We start from the raw sequence: 18,538 nt of genomic DNA, 5'->3' as shown, positions 1-18,538 counted from the left end.
GAATAAATGGACTACGACATATATTGCGTACGCAAGTCGTTTGCTGCACGAAATGGTCAACTCTATACCCAATTATGATTATTTGCTCGTTTCATTCAAGCGCAAGCAGAGTACACGGATCATTTCACATCTGTTGAACAGGTTTATTTAATAAAAAAACACAAAGAAGACGATGCTGGTATGACGACGGCACAACAACGACAGTCACGACGCCAGTGTGGTGATTTAGGCTGCAGGCTTTGCCCGGCCACAGCCACATCTGCAGTCAACCTCGCCAGTACCTTCCTGGTTGGTCAGCTTCAGCTGCTTGAGCAGCTTCGGGGACACCATGTCAAGTAGCCGTATCGTCCTCATCCAGCGCTAACTCAGCTGAACTCTTCCCTGCTGGCTTCGTCCTCTTGCCCGTTCTTTGTGGGTGACATCTGCTTCTGACCATGCTTCCCTGCGTCATCCTGTCGGCGGTTCTCAACGGCCTTCAGCTTGGGGCGATCTCGAGCGTGTCTGGACATGCGCTTTTCTGGGAGCTGTTCGTAGAACTTCAGCTGCTTCGCAAAGCGTTCTATCTGGGACCTGGTGCATGGTGGAGAGTAGGCACGCTGAACCTTGCCCGACGGCTCCGCTCCGCTTGCCCGAGACAACACAACGCCCTGTGCCTTTGACGAAGCCTTGGCGGGAGATTTGGTGCCGACAGACGCCATCTTTATCGGAATGGTTATACGAAGCTCTCTGCTCGTATGTCCACCGCACTGTTGCTTCACCGCCAGGTTGATGTTCATGTTGATTCCATCACGCCAGGCACGTACCCACGAGCGGGACTGGCTGCCCATCGCGAAACGAAATCACTATCAAATATATCAAAATGTGGAAGAAAAGAAACAGCAACAAAAGGAAGAAAAATAATTGCTACGATATTACAATAAGAAATAGAAAATAAGTAATCTGAGTGTCTGACTTCTTCTTTTTCTTCATAGCCTCCTAAATACATTGTTTGCACTTGCATCACATGATTGATCATACAGCCACTTAATGTTATACTGTGCAGATAACGGTCTGAGAGTGGTTTACTTATTCTTCTCCAGCGTTTTCGTTTAAGACGACGGCTGACATGTAACATAGCGAAGAGCTGTCTTTGTGAGTTCGAAGATGGTGGTGGTGGTGGTGGTGTTTAAGTACGCGGGGTTACCCTGGCATACATAGCCAGCAATTGTTCCGCCTTATCCTCCTTTGAGTTGAGATCAGAGGTGTATCCCCAGGTGTTGATGAGCCCCGTGTCTCGCAGGAAGGCTATGAGCAGTCGTTGCGCTCTCTTCCAGATTGCCGCGGGCGCTATGAGGAAAATGACGTCTTCAAAGGTGCTGTGCGTATGACCGCTCTTTTGCAGGCTGTCGACCATCGCTTTTCTTTATGTGTCAAAGTGCAGGCATAGGCAAATGAAATGTTCGATGTCGTCAATGTCACCACAGAAAGCACAGAGTGGGGAAGCGCAAAGCCCAGTCTTGAATAACCAAGCTGGGGTGTACGCGGAGTCGGTTCTGATGCGGTACAGCAGCATAGATAGAACTGCTGTTCTCAAAGCCGCGCTTCGTTTGTTCAAAAATGTCGCAACCTCTTGAAATGCGCGAGAAATGACATAAATCAATACTGGAATGCCTGAGACATCAAAACTCTTCATAAGTAATCTCTCAACTCATTTGTATTGTACTTGTGTTTCACGGGTTGAATAAAACGTAGTGATTCATTATCTCAAGTACTTGAAAGAGGCCCTTGAGTTTTAAAAGTATAGAAGAAGGTCAATATGCAACGATCTTTTCAAACTTGTTTCAATAATTTAGCTCTCGAAAAGTTGCAGAACGCGTTTCCAAATTTTGAGCCTGTTGCGTGGCATAACAAAAAAAATATCGGTGACCGTCAGTCACTCGGTTTCGACATTGTTTTGAACTCTCCCCAAGCAGATCAGTGTAACTGTTCATAAAAAAATCGTACCTATATTTCAATGAACTTAAACAAACTCACATTTTCTCCCATAAATATTTGTCCCTCTTATGTATTTTCTGCGCTGTGCGGCTCACTTAGCCAGTGTATACGTAAATACGCCGTTGCAACGCGACAAAACGGTCCTTAAGATTTTGCATCATATTCTGGTGGTCGCTGCAAATGATTGGTTGAAAAAGAAAAGCGCGTTAAAGGACGTTCTTCGTGCTCTATCGGGCTTGTTGAAACTTGCAGGAAGAAACAAACTTTAGGACCTCGTGCTTCACATATATTAGGTTGTTGCCATCTCAGATATACTCCTTCATTCTCATACGTTTGTACTCACCAGATTCTTTCGCAACAGTAATCATTTCTGTGCAGGCAGGTGGGTATTTATACAGTAGTTAACAATGGCCACATTAAAACACTGTCCAAATCACAACAATGTTATTTTCAGTCTGCGACAATAGTTCGATTTCTGTAGTTCCGTCATGTCTCGAGAGCCTAAGCTTCATTTCAGACTTGCCTGGCCTCTGCAGATAAAGGGTTGACCGAGTAGGCGAGAACTCACATGCACACGGCGCAGTTTGCACCACATACGTCAGGCCATCGACGACCGGACGCAGAATATCGTGCTTCCAGTCGTTGCTCTCCATAAATCATGGTCGAGCGTTCCATAAATTACGATGGAAATGCAGAAAGCTGTGCGCTGAGGTTTTGCATGGTGAATATCCAAATACCTGTCGGAGAAGCGGAAAAAATACGTAAAAAAACAAACAAACAAGAAAACGGCTAAGGCCCCTTTAGCATCTCATTCATTTACTGCGTGAAGCCATTAACTACATATGGAATAACGAATAGCCAATAACGCGCATTATTTCATGTCTGCCTTTATTCTTGAATAATAACTTTTAAAAAGCGCGCATACACTCAGTGATGACCACACAGGAATGACGACGGCGCCACAAGATCCAAATTGACGAGACGCCAGTCAAATGGCTCTTGACGCACGCTTTTCCCGTGCACAGCATTAACTGTCATTTTCATCACCGGCTCCTTCCTGGTCGCGGTTCTCTTCAGCTTTTTGAGTAGCTTCAGCTATTTGTCCAGTGTGGTCCTCGATAGAAGAAGGAGCACTGCTTTTCTTCGGTGTTGTCTGAGTCGCAGCATCCCCCTGAGGCTTTCCACCTTGCCGATTTTTATTCTTCGGCGTTTTCTTCGGGCCGGGCATTCCTGCATCGTCCTGTTTTAGGTTCACAGAGTCCTTCACCTTGGACGAATCTTTCACTTTCTTCATCTGAGTTGAACTGCGCCGTCCTGGAAGCTGTTGGTAGCACTTGAGCTGATTCGCGAAGCGCTGGGCCTGGGACCTGGTGCAGGGCGGGGAGTAGCAACTGTGAACCATCTGCGGCTTGCTGACTGTCGAGGTCGACGGTCCGGCTCCGCGGCTCTCAGTTGTGTCTTCAGTTCGTACCTTTGCCGAAGCTTTGGCCGAGTCGTTCATGTTGCCGGCTGAAGTCTATATCATGCTGGTTACGCCTAACAGTTGATGTTGATGCTGATTTCTGTGCGCCGGCAGCGTACCCTCGATTGGGGATTGACCAGACACCGACAAATGAAATTACTGGTACCAAATATCAAGGTTTAGAAAAAAATCAAAGCAATTAAAGGGAGAAAGATAACCGAGGCATAAATATAAGGGGAAAATAGCAAAGTGACTAATCACGGCACCCGGCTTCTTCCTCTTTATAGTCTCCTAAATACACTGAGCGAGGAATTGACAACGCAGTTTTTTTTTTCGTGTCGCACTGCCTGAAGGGGGGCGTGAGCTTGGCACTCTTCTTCTCCTACATTTTTAAGTCGGCGGCATAAAGATGGCGATAGCATGGCGAGGACCCGTTTTTTGACTGACATCTAAGACACTGAAAGATCCTCTGGTGACAGGAACTAGGAGAATGATAGAGGCACTGCAAGCCACGCTTCACTTGTTCAAAGGGGTCCGAGCCTGCGTTTTATTTTTAGGAGTAATTACTACTCTGCCAATCACCCTGCGACATCGAAATCCGTCAAACGTGAGGGCGCATCATTGGTGTGAGAAGCGCGAACGTTTACCGCACATACATAAAAAAAACATGGGGACGAGTGATAAAGGAAAGGATGGCATAGGTTTTAAATCGAAATAGAGTGTGAGGCCGTCGTGTGTTTCCAGTGCGAAAAAAAAGAACTCATGTGATCATCTCCCTACTATTTCCCCTGCCGCTGACACAGAGGTCGGCCAACCAACCTCGAAGTAACTTTGCACAATTAAAAAAATCAAGAATCAAAATTTATCGTCATTTAGCATTGCCACTATCAACGATCCTCAATCTTTTCAGTCAGCGCTTCACTCTTTTTCGAACGTCAAGGCATTTCACAATAGTTTTCCTTTTTCCATGAGGTGCCTGTTGCCATTTTTATTAGAAACTAAACAAAGCACAAAAGTTATTAACCTGATGCTCTGATTGTTTTGTGAAGTGTTGCCCAGATTTCACCTTGAAAAAAAATTCTATTGAACTGTCCGAAGTACTTACCTTTTAAATGCGAAGCATTTCTTCGCGAACATTTGCCACTTTGACAGTATCTGTCTATCTACTATCTATCCATCTATATATCTATCTATCAAGCCGCCTACGTCTTGGTGCTCTCATGGCCGTATCGTTAACTTGGTATTTACCGAAATTGGCATAGTATGACAAGAGTGTATGACGAACATAAATGATAGGTCATCAAATGAATATCATGATATGTGTGCCATGTATGTCACGAAACAGCTGCCAACGTCTTGGTGCTCTTATGGTCGTTTCTTTAACTTTCTAGGTACCAAAATTGGCATAGCACGACAACAGTGTATGGCAAACGTAAATGATAGGTCTTGACATGAATGTCATGACAAGCGTGTCGTGTAGGTCATAAAACAGCCGCCGAAAATAAGAATGATCCAGCGAAAAAACAATAACACTCAAAATCCACTGAAATGGGTTCGGACGTGTGTACTAAGAGTAGGAAACACTAAAGGATGATGCTAGAAGTCATAATCATGAGCAAGACTCACCAAAAATGACAATGACTCAGCGAAAAAAGATTAGCACTGAAAAAACAATGGAATGGGTTCGGACGGTGGGCACTAAATCAAAGAAACACTAAAGGATAATGGTAGAGGTCATATTCATGAGCATTGCTCAGCAAAAATGACAATGACCCAGCTAAAGAAAATAACACTCAAAAACCACTGAAATGGGTTCTGACGTGGGTGCTAAGTGAAGGAAGCACTAAAGGATGATGGTAGAAATCATAGTCATGAGCATGACTCAGCAAAAATGACAATGACTCAGCAAAAAAGATTAACTCAAAAACCACTGAAATGGGTTCGGACGTTGGTACTAAGGGAAGGAAACACTAAAGGATGATGGTAGAAGTCATCATCAGTGTGTACAGGTTATATCAGATGGGGAGCAATCGCGGTTTTTGTGGCGTCGCACTGACAGACAGGCGAAGTTGGGAGTGGCCCGAAAATGTTTTGACCAATCGTGGAGGCTGATTGCAGAAACTGGAATCGAAACAGTTTGGAATCATTTTACGTTATAGCGCCCCAGGTCAAGGTTAAGTAATTCGAATGAAGAAGTAGATATCCCGCGGACCATTATGATAAGTCAAGCGCTTTTCATGCTTTTGAACCAGACGCCGGATATGTCAATGCAGCGTCTTGACAACGTCGGTTTATCGCCGTTGGCGAAAGCTGCAACGGTAACGCTCACGTACAAACACTTCTCTTCGTAAAATCTTACTGCATAGATTAGATCGGTACGCTCTGTGACCGTGATGCTTCACTAAATTTCCGAGATGCTGTGTTGGCGTCCAGCCCCAAGCGGGCAACAACTGCTTTCCATTTGGATACAGCTGACTTGCTTGGGTGTCAGCACAATCAGCACTACAAGGCAACCGTGTTTTCAGGTGAAAACTATTTGCTGTTTAACGAGCACTCATGCGTGCGCAATAATTACCTAACACTATTCTATCGAACACATAAATTATATGCACAGCAAACAGTACGAAGAGCGGGGAACAGTTATCCAAACCGAATTTAACAGATTGTGAACAAGATCCTAAGTCCGGTTTCCGATGTCTAAGGGGCCGAGCTGCTCATACAGGCTCGTCTTCTAGTTATGCAACGTTGCTCATATGCACCAATTTGTTTGTTTTGATGCGTTTATAAAGTAACTCACGTCAACGCGGTGCAGGTTCCACCATATACGTCAGTCGAACGACGACCAGCTCCGTACGTGCGTATACGTAAACAACTGCACTTGCAAGGGCGCTCTTCTGGGGAATTTGTACGCTCCATAAATTAGTATGCAAATGTAAAAAAGCTGTGCTCCATAAAGTTGCTGCTTGAAAATATCGAAATACTTGTCTTAACAGAGGAAAAACAGATGAAAAAGAATAAATGGACTACGACATATATTGCGTACGCAAGTCCTTTGCTGCACAAAATGGTCAACTCTATACCTAATTATGATTTTTTGCTCGTTTCATTCAAACGCAAGCGAAGTAGATGGATCATTTTACATCTGTTGAACAGGTTTATTTAATAAAAAAACACAAAGAAGACGATGCTGGTATGACGAAGGCACAACAACGACAGTCACGACGCCAGTGTGGTGATTCAGGCTGCAGCCTTTGCCCGGGAACAGCAACATCTGCAGTCAACCTCGCCAGTACCTTCCTGGTGGGTCAGCTTCAGCTGCTTGAGCAGCTTCCGGGACTTGTTGCGTCATCACCATGTCAAGCAGTCGTATCGTCCTTATCCAGCGCTAACTCAGCTGAACTATTCGCTGCTGGCTTCGTCCTCCTTGCCCGTTCTTTGCGGGTGACATCTGCTTTTGACCATGCTTCCCTGCGTCATCCTGTTGGCGGTTCTCAACGGCCTTCAGCTTGGGGTGATCTCGAGCGTGTCTGGACATGCGCTTTTCTGGGAGCTGTTCGTAGAACTTCAGCTGCTTCGCAAAGCGTTATATCTGGGACCTGGTGCATGGTGGCGAGTAGGCACGCTGAACCTTGCCCGACGGCTCCGCTCCGCTTGCCCGAGACAACACATCGCCCTGTGCCTTTGACGAAGCCTTGGCGGGAGATTTGGTGCCGACAGACGCCATCTTCATCGGAATGGTTATACGAAGCTCTCTGCTCGTATGTCCACCGCACTGTTGCTTCACCGCCAGGTTGATGTTCATGTTGATTCCATCACGCCAGGCACGTACCCACGAGCGGGACTGGCTGCCCATCGGGAAACGAAATCACTATCACTTATATCAAAATGTGGAAGAAAAAGAAACAGCAACAAAAGGAAGAAAAATAATTGCTACGATATTACAATAAGAAATTTAAAATAAGTAATCACAGTGTCTGACCTCTTCTTCTTCTTCATAGCCTCCTAAATACAATGTTTGCACTTCCATCGATAGGGAACAACAACAACAACACTTGCATCATAGGATTGATCATACAGCCAGTTAATGTTATACTGTGCAGATAATGGTTTGAGTGTCGTTTACTTATTCTTGTCCAGCCTTTTCGTTTAAGACGACGGCTGACATGTAACATAGCGAAGAGCTGTCTTTGTGGGTTAGATGATGATGGTGGTGGTGGTGGTGGTGTTCGAAGTACGCGGGGTTACCCTGGCATACATAGCCAGCAATTGTTCCGCCTTATCCTCCTTTGAGTTGAGATCAGAGGTGTATCACCAGGTGTTGATGAGCCCCGTGTCTCGCAGGAAGGCTATGAGCAGTCGTTGCGCTCTCTTCCAGATTGCCGCGGGCGCTATGAGGAAAATGACGTCTTCAAAGGTCCTGTGCGTATGACCGCTCTTTTGCAGGCTGTCGACCATCGCTTTTCTTTATGTGTCAAAGTGCAGGCATAGGCAAATGAAATGTTCGATGTCGTCAATGTCACCACAGAAAGCACAGAGCGGGGAAGCGCAAAGCCCAGTCTTGAATAACCAAGCTGGGGTGTACGCGGAGTCGGTTCTGATGCGGTACAGCAGCATAGATAGAACTGCTGTTCTCAAAGCCGCGCTTCGTTTGTTCAAAAATGTCGCAACCTCTTGAAATGCGCGAGAAATGACATAAATCAATACTGGAATGCCTGAGACATCAAAACTCTTCATAAGTAATCTCTCAACTCATTTGTATTGTACTTGTGTTTCACGGGTTGAATAAAACGTAGTGATTCATTATCTCAAGTACTTGAAAGAGGCCTTTGAGTTTTAAAAATATAGAAGAAGGTCAATATGCAACGATCTTTTCAAACTTGTTTCGATAATTTAGCTCTCGAAAAGTTGCAGAACGCGTTTCCAAATTTTGAGCCTGTTGCGTGGCATAACAAAAAAAAAATATCGGTGACCGTCAGTCACTCGGTTTCGACATTGTTTTGAACTCTCCCCAAGCAGATCAGTGTAAGTGTTCATAAGAAAATCGTACCTATATTTCAATGAACTTAAACAAACCCACAATTTCTCCCATAAATATTTGTCCCTCTTATGTATTTTCTGCGCAGTGCGGCTCACTTAGCCAGTGTATACGTAAATACGCCGTCGCAACGCGACAAAATGGTCCTTAAGATTTTGCATCATATTCTGGTGGTCGCTGCAAATGGTTGGTTGAAGAAGAAAAGCGCGTTAAAGGATGTTCTTCGTGCTCTATCGGGCTTGTTGAAACTTGCAGGAAGAAACAAACTTTAGGACCTCGTGCTTCACATATATTAGGTTGTTGCCATCTTAGATATACTCCTTCATTCTCATACGTTTGTACTCACCAGATTCTTTCGCAACAGTAATCATTTCTGTGCAGGCAGGTGGGTATTTATACAGTAGTTAACAATGGCCACATTAAAACACTGTCCAAATCACAACAATGTTATTTTTCAGTCTGCGACAATAGTTCGATTTCTGTAGTTCCGTCATGTCTCGAGAGCCTAAGCTTCATTTCAGACTTGCCTGGCCTCTGCAGATAAAGGGTTGACCGAGTAGGCGAGAACTCACATGCACACGGCGCAGTTTGCACCACATACGTCAGGCCATCGACGACCGGAAGCAGAATATCGTGCTTCCAGTCGTTGCTCTCCATAAATCATGGTCGAGCGTTCCATAAATTACGATGGAAATGCAGAAAGCTGTGCGCTGAGGTTTTGCATGGTGAATATCCAAATACCTGTCGGAGAAGCGGAAAAAATACGTAAAAAACAAACAAACAAGAAAACGACTAAGGCCCCTTTAGCATATCATTCATTTACTGCCTGAAGCCATTAACTACATATGGAATAACGAATAGCCAATAACGCGCATTATTTCATGTCTGCCTTTATTCTTGAATAATAACTTTTAAAAAGCGCGCATACACTCAGTGATGACCACACAGGAATGACGACGGCGCCACAAGATCCAAATTGACGCGACGCCAGTCAAATGGCTCTTGACGCACGCTTTTCCCGTGCACAGCATTAACTGTCATTTTCATCACCGGCTCCTTCCTGGTCGCGGTTCTCTTCAGCTTTTTGAGTAGCTTCAGCTATTTGTCCAGTGTGGTCCTCGATAGAAGAAGGAGCACTGCTTTTCTTCGGTGTTGTCTGAGTCGCAGCATCCCCCTGAGGCTTTCCACCTTGCCGATTTTTATTCTTCGGCGTTTTCTTCGGGCCGGGCGTTCCTGCATCGTCCTGTTTTAGGTTCACAGAGTCCTTCACCTTGGACGAATCTTTCACTTTCTTCATCTGAGTTGAACTGCGCCGTCCTGGGAGCTGTTGGTAGCACTTGAGCTGATTCGCGAAGCGCTGGGCCTGGGACCTGGTGCAGGGCGGGGAGTAGCAACTGTGAACCATCTGCGGCTTGCTGACTGTCGAGGTCGACGGTCCGGCTCCGCGGCTCTCAGTTGTGTCTTCAGTTCGTACCTTTTCCGAAGCTTTGGCCGAGTCGTTCATGTTGCCGGCTGAAGTCTCCATCATGCTGGTTACGCCTAACAGTTGATGTTGATGCTGATTTCTGTGCGCGGGCAGCGTACCCTCGATTGGGGATTGACCAGACACCGATAAATGAAATTACTGGTACCAAATATCAACGTTTAGAAAAAAATCAAAGCAAATAAAGGGAGAAAGATAACCGAGGCATAAATATAAGGGGAAAATAGCAAAGTGACTAATCACGGCACCCGGCTTCTTCCTCTTTATAGTCTCCTAAATACACTGAGCGAGGAATTGACAACGCAGTTTTTTTTTTCGTGTCGCACTGCCTGAAGGGGGGCGTGAGCTTGGCACTCTTCTTCTCCTACATTTTTAAGTCGGCGGCATAAAGATGGCGATAGCATGGCGAGGACACCTTGTTTTACTGACATCTAAGACACTGAAAAGATCCTCTGGTGACAGGAACTAGGAGAATGATAGAGGCACTGCAAGCCACGCTTCACTTGTTCAAAGGGGTCCGAGCCTGCGTTTTATTTTTAGGAGTAATTACTACTCTGCCAATCACCCTGCGACATCGAAATCCGTCAAACGTGAGGGCGCATCATTGGTGTGAGAAGCGCGAACGTTTACCGCACATACATAAAAAAAACATGGGGACGAGTGATAAAGGAAAGGATGGCATAGGTTTTAAATCGAAATAGAGTGTGAGGCCGTCGTGTGTTTCCAGTGCGAAAAAAAAGAACTCATGTGATCATCTCCCTACTATTTCCCCTGCCGCTGACACAGAGGTCGGCCAACCAACCTCGAAGTAACTTTGCACAATTAAAAAAAATCAAGAATCAAAATTTATCGTCATTTAGCATTGCCACTATCAACGATCCTCAATCTTTTCAGTCAGCGCTTCACTCTTTTTCGAACGTCAAGGCATTTCACAATAGTTTTCCTTTTTCCATGAGGTGCCTGTTGCCATTTTTATTAGAAACTAAACAAAGCACAAAAGTTATTAACCTGATGCTCTGATTGTTTTGTGAAGTGTTGCCCAGATTTCACCTTGAAAAAAAATTCTATTGAACTGTCCGAAGTACTTACCTTTTAAATGCGAAGCATTTCTTCGCGAACATTTGCCACTTTGACAGTATCTGTCTATCTACTATCTATCCATCTATATATCTATCTATCAAGCCGCCTACGTCTTGGTGCTCTCATGGCCGTATCGTTAACTTGGTATTTACCGAAATTGGCATAGTATGACAAGAGTGTATGACGAACATAAATGATAGGTCATCAAATGAATATCATGATATGTGTGCCATGTATGTCACGAAACAGCTGCCAACGTCTTGGTGCTCTTATGGTCGTTTCTTTAACTTTCTAGGTACCAAAATTGGCATAGCACGACAACAGTGTATGGCAAACGTAAATGATAGGTCTTGACATGAATGTCATGACAAGCGTGTCATGTAGGTCATAAAACAGCCGCCGAAAATAAGAATGATCCAGCGAAAAAACAATAACACTCAAAATCCACTGAAATGGGTTCGGACGTGTGTACTAAGAGTAGGAAACACTAAAGGATGATGCTATAAGTCATAATCATGAGCAAGACTCACCAAAAATGACAATGACTCAGCGAAAAAAGATTAGCACTGAAAAAAACAATGGAATGGGTTCGGACGGTGGGCACTAAATCAAAGAAACACTAAAGGATAATGGTAGAGGTCATATTCATGAGCATTGCTCGGCAAAAATGACAATGACCCAGCTAAGGAAAATAACACTCAAAAACCACTGAAATGGGTTCTGACGTGGGTGCTAAGTGAAGGAAGCACTAAAGGATGCTGGTAGAAATCATAGTCATGAGCATGACTCAGCAAAAATGACAATGACTCAGCAAAAAAGATTAACTCAAAAACCACTGAAATGGGTTCGGACGTTGGTACTAAGGGAAGGAAACACTAAAGGATGATGGTAGAAGTCATCATCAGTGTGTACATGTTATATCAGATGGGGAGCAATCGCGGTTTTTGTGGCGTCGCACTGACAGACAGGCGAAGTTGGGAGTGGCCCGAAAATGTTTTGACCAATCGTGGAGGCTGATTGCAGAAACTGGAATCGAAACAGTTTGGAATCATTTTACGTTATAGCGCCCCAGGTCAAGGTTAAGTAATTCGAATGAAGAAGTAGATATCCCGCGGACCATTATGATAAGTCAAGCGCTTTTCATGCTTTTGAACCAGACGCCGGATATGTCAATGCAGCGTCTTGACAACGTCGGTTTATCGCCGTTGGCGAAAGCTGCAACGGTAACGCTCACGTACAAACACTTCTCTTCGTAAAATCTTACTGCATAGATTAGATCGGTACGCTCTGTGACCGTGATGCTTCACTAAATTTCCGAGATGCTGTGTTGGCGTCCAGCCCCAAGCGGGCAACAACTGCTTTCCATTTGGATACAGCTGACTTGCTTGGGTGTCAGCACAATCAGCACTACAAGGCAACCGTGTTTTCAGGTGAAAACTATTTGCTGTTTAACGAGCACTCATGCGTGCGCAATAATTACCTAACACTATTCTATCGAACACATAAATTATATGCACAGCAAACAGTACGAAGAGCGGGGAACAGTTATCCAAACCGAATTTAACAGATTGTGAACAACATCCTAAGTCCGGTTTCCGATGTCCAAGGGGCCGAGCTGCTCATACAGGCTCGTCTTCTAGTTATGCAACGTTGCTCATATGCACCAATTTGTTTGTTTTGATGCGTTTATAAAGTAACTCACGTCAACGCGGTGCAGGTTCCACCATATACGTCAGTCGAACGACGACCAGCTCCGTACGTGCGTATACGTAAACAACTGCACTTGCAAGGGCGCTCTTCTGGGGAATTTGTACGCTCCATAAATTAGTATGCAAATGTAAAAAAGCTCTGCTCCATAAAGTTGCTGCTTGAAAATATCGAAATACTTGTCTTAACAAAGGAAAAACAGATGAAAAAGAATAAATGGACTACGACATATATTGCGTACGCAAGTCCTTTGCTGCACAAAATGGTCAACTCTATACCTAATTATGATTTTTTGCTCGTTTCATTCAAACGCAAGCGAAGTAGATGGATCATTTTACATCTGTTGAACAGGTTTATTTAATAAAAAACACAAAGAAGACGATGCTGGTATGACGAAGGCACAACAACGACAGTCACGACGCCAGTGTGGTGATTCAGGCTGCAGCCTTTGCCCGGGAACAGCAACATCTGCAGTCAACCTCGCCAGTACCTTCCTGGTGGGTCAGCTTCAGCTGCTTGAGCAGCTTCGGGGACTTGTTGCGTCATCACCATGTCAAGCAGTCGTATCGTCCTTATCCAGCGCTAACTCAGTTGAACTATTCGCTGCTGGCTTCGTCCTCTTGCCCGTTCTTTGCGGGTGACATCTGCTTTTGACCATGCTTCCCTGCGTCATCCTGTTGGCGGTTCTCAACGGCCTTCAGCTTGGGGTGATCTCGAGCGTGTATGGACATGCGCTTTTCTGGGAGCTGTTCGTAGAACTTCAGCTGCTTCGCAAAGCGTTCTATCTGGGACCTGGTGCATGGTGGCGAGTAGGCACGCTGAACCTTGCCCGACGGCTCCGCTCCGCTTGCCCGAGACAACACATCGCCCTGTGCCTTTGACGAAGCCTTGGCGGGAGATTTGGTGCCGACAGACGCCATCTTCATCGGAATGGTTATACGAAGCTCTCTGCTCGTATGTCCACCGCACTGTTGCTTCACCGCCAGGTTGATGTTCATGTTGATTCCATCACGCCAGGCACGTACCCACGAGCGGGACTTGCGGCCCATCGGGAAACGAAATCACTATCACTTATATCAAAATGTGGAAGAAAAAGAAACAGCAAGAAAAGGAAGAAAAATAATTGCTACGATATTACAATAAGAAATAGAAAATAAGTAATCACAGCTGTCTGACCTCTTCTTCTTCTTCATAGCCTCCTAAATACAATGTTTGCACTTCCATCGATAGGGAACAACAACAACAACACTTGCATCATAGGATTGATCATACAGCCAGTTAATGTTATACTGTGCAGATAATGGTTTGAGTGTCGTTTACTTCATCTTGTCCAGCCTTTTCGTTTAAGACGACGGCTGACATGTAACATAGCGAAGAGCTGTCTTTGTGGGTTAGATGATGATGGTGGTGGTTGTGGTGGTGGTGGTGGTGGTGGTGGTGGTGGTGGTGGTGGTGGTGGTGGTGGTGGTGGTGGTGGTGGTGGTGGTGGTGGTCGAAGTACGCGGTGTTACCCTGGCATACATAGCCAGCAATTGTTCCGCCTTATCCTCCTTTGAGTTGAGATCAGAGGTGTATCACCAGGTGTTGATGAGCCCCGTGTCTCGCAGGAAGGCTATGAGCAGTCGTTGCGCTCTCTTCCAGATTGCCGCGGGCGCTATGAGGAAAATGACGTCTTCAAAGGTCCTGTGCGTATGACCGCTCTTTTGCAGGCTGTCGACCATCGCTTTTCTTTATGTGTCAAATTGCAGGCATAGGCAAATGAAATGTTCGATGTCGTCAATGTCACCACAGAAAGCACAGAGCGGGGAAGCGCAAAGCCCAGTCTTGAATAACCAAGCTGGGGTGTACGCGGAGTCGGTTCTGATGCGGTACAGCAGCATAGATAGAACTGCTGTTCTCAAAGCCGCGCTTCGTTTGTTCAAAAATGTCGCAACCTCTTGAAATGCGCGAGAAATGACATAAATCAATACTGGAATGCCTGAGACATCAAAACTCTTCTTAAGTAATCTCTCAACTCATTTGTATTGTACTTGTGTTTCACGGGTTGAATAAAACGTAGTGATTCATTATATCAAGTACATGAAAGAGGCCTTTGAGTTTTAAAAATATAGAAGAAGGTCAATATGCAACGATCTTTTCAAACTTGTTTCGATAATTTAGCTCTCGAAAAGTTGCAGAACGCGTTTCCAAATTTTGAGCCTGTTGCGTGGCATAACAAAAAAAATATCGGTGACCGTCAGTCACTCGGTTTCGACATTGTTTTGAACTCTCCCCAAGCAGATCAGTGTAACTGTTCATAAAGAAAATCGTACCTATATTTCAATGAACTTAAACAAACGCACAATTTCTCCCATAAATATTTGTCCCTCTTATGTATTTTCTGCGCAGTGCGGCTCACTTAGCCAGTGTATACGTAAATACGCCGTCGCAACGCGACAAAATGGTCCTTATGATTTTGCATCATATTCTGGTGGTCGCTGCAAATGGTTGGTTGAAAAAGAAAAGCGTGTTAAAGGATGTTCTTCGTTCTCTATCGGGCTTGTTGAAACTTGCAGGAAGAAACAAACTTTAGGACCTCGTGCTTCACATATATTAGGTTGTTGCCATCTTAGATATACTCCTTCATTCTCATACGTTTGTACTCACCAGATTCTTTCGCAACAGTAATCATTTCTGTGCAGGCAGGTGGGTATTTATACAGTAGTTAACAATGGCCACATTAAAACACTGTCCAAATCACAACAATGTTACTTTCAGTCTGCGACAATAGTTCGAATTTCTGTAGTTCCGTCATGTCTCGAGAGCCTAAGCTTCATTTCAGACTTGCCTGGCCTCTGCAGATAAAGGGTTGACCGAGTAGGCGAGAACTCACATGCACATGGCGCAGTTTGCACCACATACGTCAGGCCATCGACGACCGGAAGCAGAATATCGTGCTTCCAGTCGTTGCTCTCCATAAATCATGGTCGAGCGTTCCATAAATTACGATGGAAATGCAGAAAGCTGTGCGCTGAGGTTTTGCATGGTGAATATCCAAATACCTGTCGGAGAAGCGGAAAAAATACGTAAAAAATAAACAAGCAAGAAAACGACTAAGGCCCCTTTAGCATATCATTCATTTACTGCCTGAAGCCATTAACTACATATGGAATAACGATTAGCCAATAACGCGCATTATTTCATGTCTGCCTTTATTCTTGAATAATAACTTTTAAAATGCAAACATACACTCAGTCATGACCACACAGGAATGATGACTTCGCCACAAGAACGAAATTGACGCGACGCCAGTCAAATGGCTCTTGACGCACGCTTTTCCCGTGCATAGCATTAACTGTCATTTTCATCACCGGCTCCTTCCTCGTCGCGGTTCTCTTCAGCTTTTTGAGTAGCTTCAGCTATTTGTCCAGTGTGGTCCTCGATAGAAGAAGGAGCACTGCTTTTCTTCGGTGTTGTCTTAGTCGCAGCATCCCCCTGAGGCTTTCCACCTTGCCGATTCTTTTTCTTCGACGTTTTCTTCGGGCCGGGCGTTCCTACATCGTCCTGTTTTAGGTTCACAGAGTCATTCACCTTGGACGAATCTTTCACTTTCTTCATCTGAGTTGAACTGCGCCGTCCTGGGAGCTGTTGGTAGCACTTGAGCTGATTCGCGAAGCGCTGGGCCTGGGACCTGGTGCAGGGCGGGGAGTAGCAACTGTGAACCATCTGCGGCTTGCTGACTGTCGAGGTCGACGGTCCGGCTCCGCGGCTCTCAGTTGTGTCTTCAGTTCGTACCTTTGCCGAAGCTTTGGCCGAGTCGTTCATGTTGCCGGCTGAAGTCTCCATCATGCTGGTTACGCCTAACAGTTGATGTTGATGCTGATTTCTGTGCGCGGGCAGCGTACCCTCGATTGGGGATTGACCAGACACCGACAAATGAAATTACTGGTACCAAATATCAAGGTTTAGTAAAAAAATCAAAGCAATTAAAGGGAGAAAGATAACCGAGGCATAAATATAAGGGGAAAATAGCAAGATGACTAATCACGGCACCCGACTTCTTCCTCTTTATAGTCTCCTAAATAAAATAAGCGATGAATTAACAACGCAGTTTTTTTTTTTCGTGTAGCACTGCCTGAAGGGGGCGTGAGCTCGGCACTCTTCTTCTCCTACTTTTTTTTAAGTCGGCGGCATAAAGATGGCGATGGCATGAAGAGGACCCGTTTTTTGACTGACATCTAAGACAGTGAAAAGATCCTCTGGTGACAGGAACTAGGAGAATGATAGAGGCACTGCAAGCCACGCTTCACTTGTTCAAAGGGGTCCGAGCCTGCGTTTTATTTTTAGGGGTAGTTATAACTCTGCCAATCACCCTGCGACATCGAAATTCGTCCAACGCGAGGGCGCATCATTTTTGTGAGAAGCACGAACCTTTACAGCACACACAGAGAAAAAGAAAACATGGGGACGAGCGATAAAGGAAACGGTGGGATGGGGTTTAAATCGAAATAGAGTGTGACGCCGTCGTGTGTTTCCAGTGCGAAAAAAAAAGAAATCATGTGATCATCTCCCTACTATCTCCGCTCCCGCTGACACAGAGGTCAGCCTACCAAGCTCGAAGTAACTTTCACAGTTTAAAAAAAAATGAAGAATCAAATTTTATTGCCATTTTCCATTGCCACTATCAACGATTCTCAATATTTTCAGTCAGCGCTTCACTCTTTTTCTAACGTCAAGGCATTTCAGAATAGTTTTCCTTTTTGTATGAGGTGCCTGTTGCCGTTTTTATTAGAAACTAAACAAAGCACAAAGGTTATCAACCTGATGTTCTCATTGTTTTGTGAAGTGTTGCCTAGATTGCACTTCGGCAAAAAATTGTTTTTTTTTCGATTGAACTGTCCGAAGCACTTACCTTTTAAATGCGAAGCATTTCTTGTCGAACATTTGCCACTTTGACAGTATCTATCTATCTATCTGTCTATCTATCTAGCCGCCTACATCTTGGTGCTCTCATGGCCGTATCTTTAACTTGGTATTTACCAAAATTGGCATAGTATGACAAGAGTGTATGACGAACATAAATGATAGGTCATGACATGAATATCCGGACATGTGTGTCTTGTAGGTCATGAAACAGCCGCCTAAAGTGAGAATGACCCAGCGAAAAAACATTAACAGTCAAAATCTACTGAAATTGGTTCGGACGTGAGTACTAAGTCAAGGAAATGCTAAAGGATGATGCTAGAAGTCAAACTGATGAGCATGACTCACGAAATATGACAATGACTCAGCGAAAAAAGATGAGCACTCAAAACACAGTGGAATTGGTTCGGACGGTGGGTACTAAGTGAAAGAAACACTAAAGGATGATGGTAGAGGTCATAGTCATGAGCAAAACTCCGCGAAAATTACAATGACTCAGCAAAAGAAAATAACACTCAAAACCACTGAAACGGGTTCGGACGTGGGTACTAAGTGAAGGAAACACTAATGAATGATGGTAGAAGTTATAGTCATGAACATCACTCGGCAAAAATGACAATGACCCAGCAAAAAAATATTAACTCAAAAAGCCACTGAAAGACGTCGGTACTAAGTGAATGAAACACTAAAGGATGATGGTATAACCCATAGTCATGATCATGACTCAGCGGAAATAGATTAACACTCAAAAACCGATGGAATGGGTGCGGATGTAGTACTAAGTGAAGTAAAAGGCTAAGTCATAGTCATGAGCATGACTAAGGCTTTCGGCTTAAGGTCTCTTAGGCGTAGCTAAAGGGACTCCTGAGGCCTCATGCGTGTCATGTAAGTCATG

At 44.7% G+C, this 18,538-nt stretch overlaps 2 protein-coding genes across 3 annotated transcripts; both read right to left on the bottom strand.

Moving 5' to 3' along the window:
• Positions 1-352: 352 nt before the first annotated feature.
• LOC125942749 (uncharacterized) lies at positions 353-13,709 on the bottom strand. Of its 2 annotated transcripts, none has more exons than XM_049661016.1 (2): positions 13,534-13,709; positions 353-570 (listed from the first exon to the last, which is right to left on the bottom strand). In XM_049661016.1, the coding sequence occupies exons 1-2, from the start codon at positions 13,665-13,667 to the stop codon at positions 366-368; spliced, it is 339 nt and encodes a 112-aa protein (XP_049516973.1). In that variant the 5' UTR covers positions 13,668-13,709; the 3' UTR covers positions 353-365. The 2 variants fall into 2 exon arrangements, with proteins under 2 accessions (XP_049516973.1, XP_049516972.1); XM_049661015.1 differs by lacking the exon at positions 13,534-13,709 and adding an exon at positions 7,033-7,269.
• A 2,362-nt stretch (positions 13,710-16,071) lies between these two features.
• On the bottom strand, positions 16,072-16,569 carry LOC119442110 (uncharacterized). Its single transcript, XM_037706860.1, has one exon. The coding sequence runs from the start codon at positions 16,567-16,569 to the stop codon at positions 16,072-16,074; it is 498 nt and encodes a 165-aa protein (XP_037562788.1).
• Positions 16,570-18,538: the final 1,969 nt, after the last annotated feature.

This window comes from Dermacentor silvarum, chromosome 1, assembly GCF_013339745.2.
Source record: "Dermacentor silvarum isolate Dsil-2018 chromosome 1, BIME_Dsil_1.4, whole genome shotgun sequence".
Taxonomy (NCBI): Eukaryota; Metazoa; Arthropoda; class Arachnida; order Ixodida; family Ixodidae; genus Dermacentor; species Dermacentor silvarum.
The sequence above is the reverse complement of the archived record's forward strand: the minus strand, read 5'-3'. Positions and strand labels throughout refer to the sequence as shown.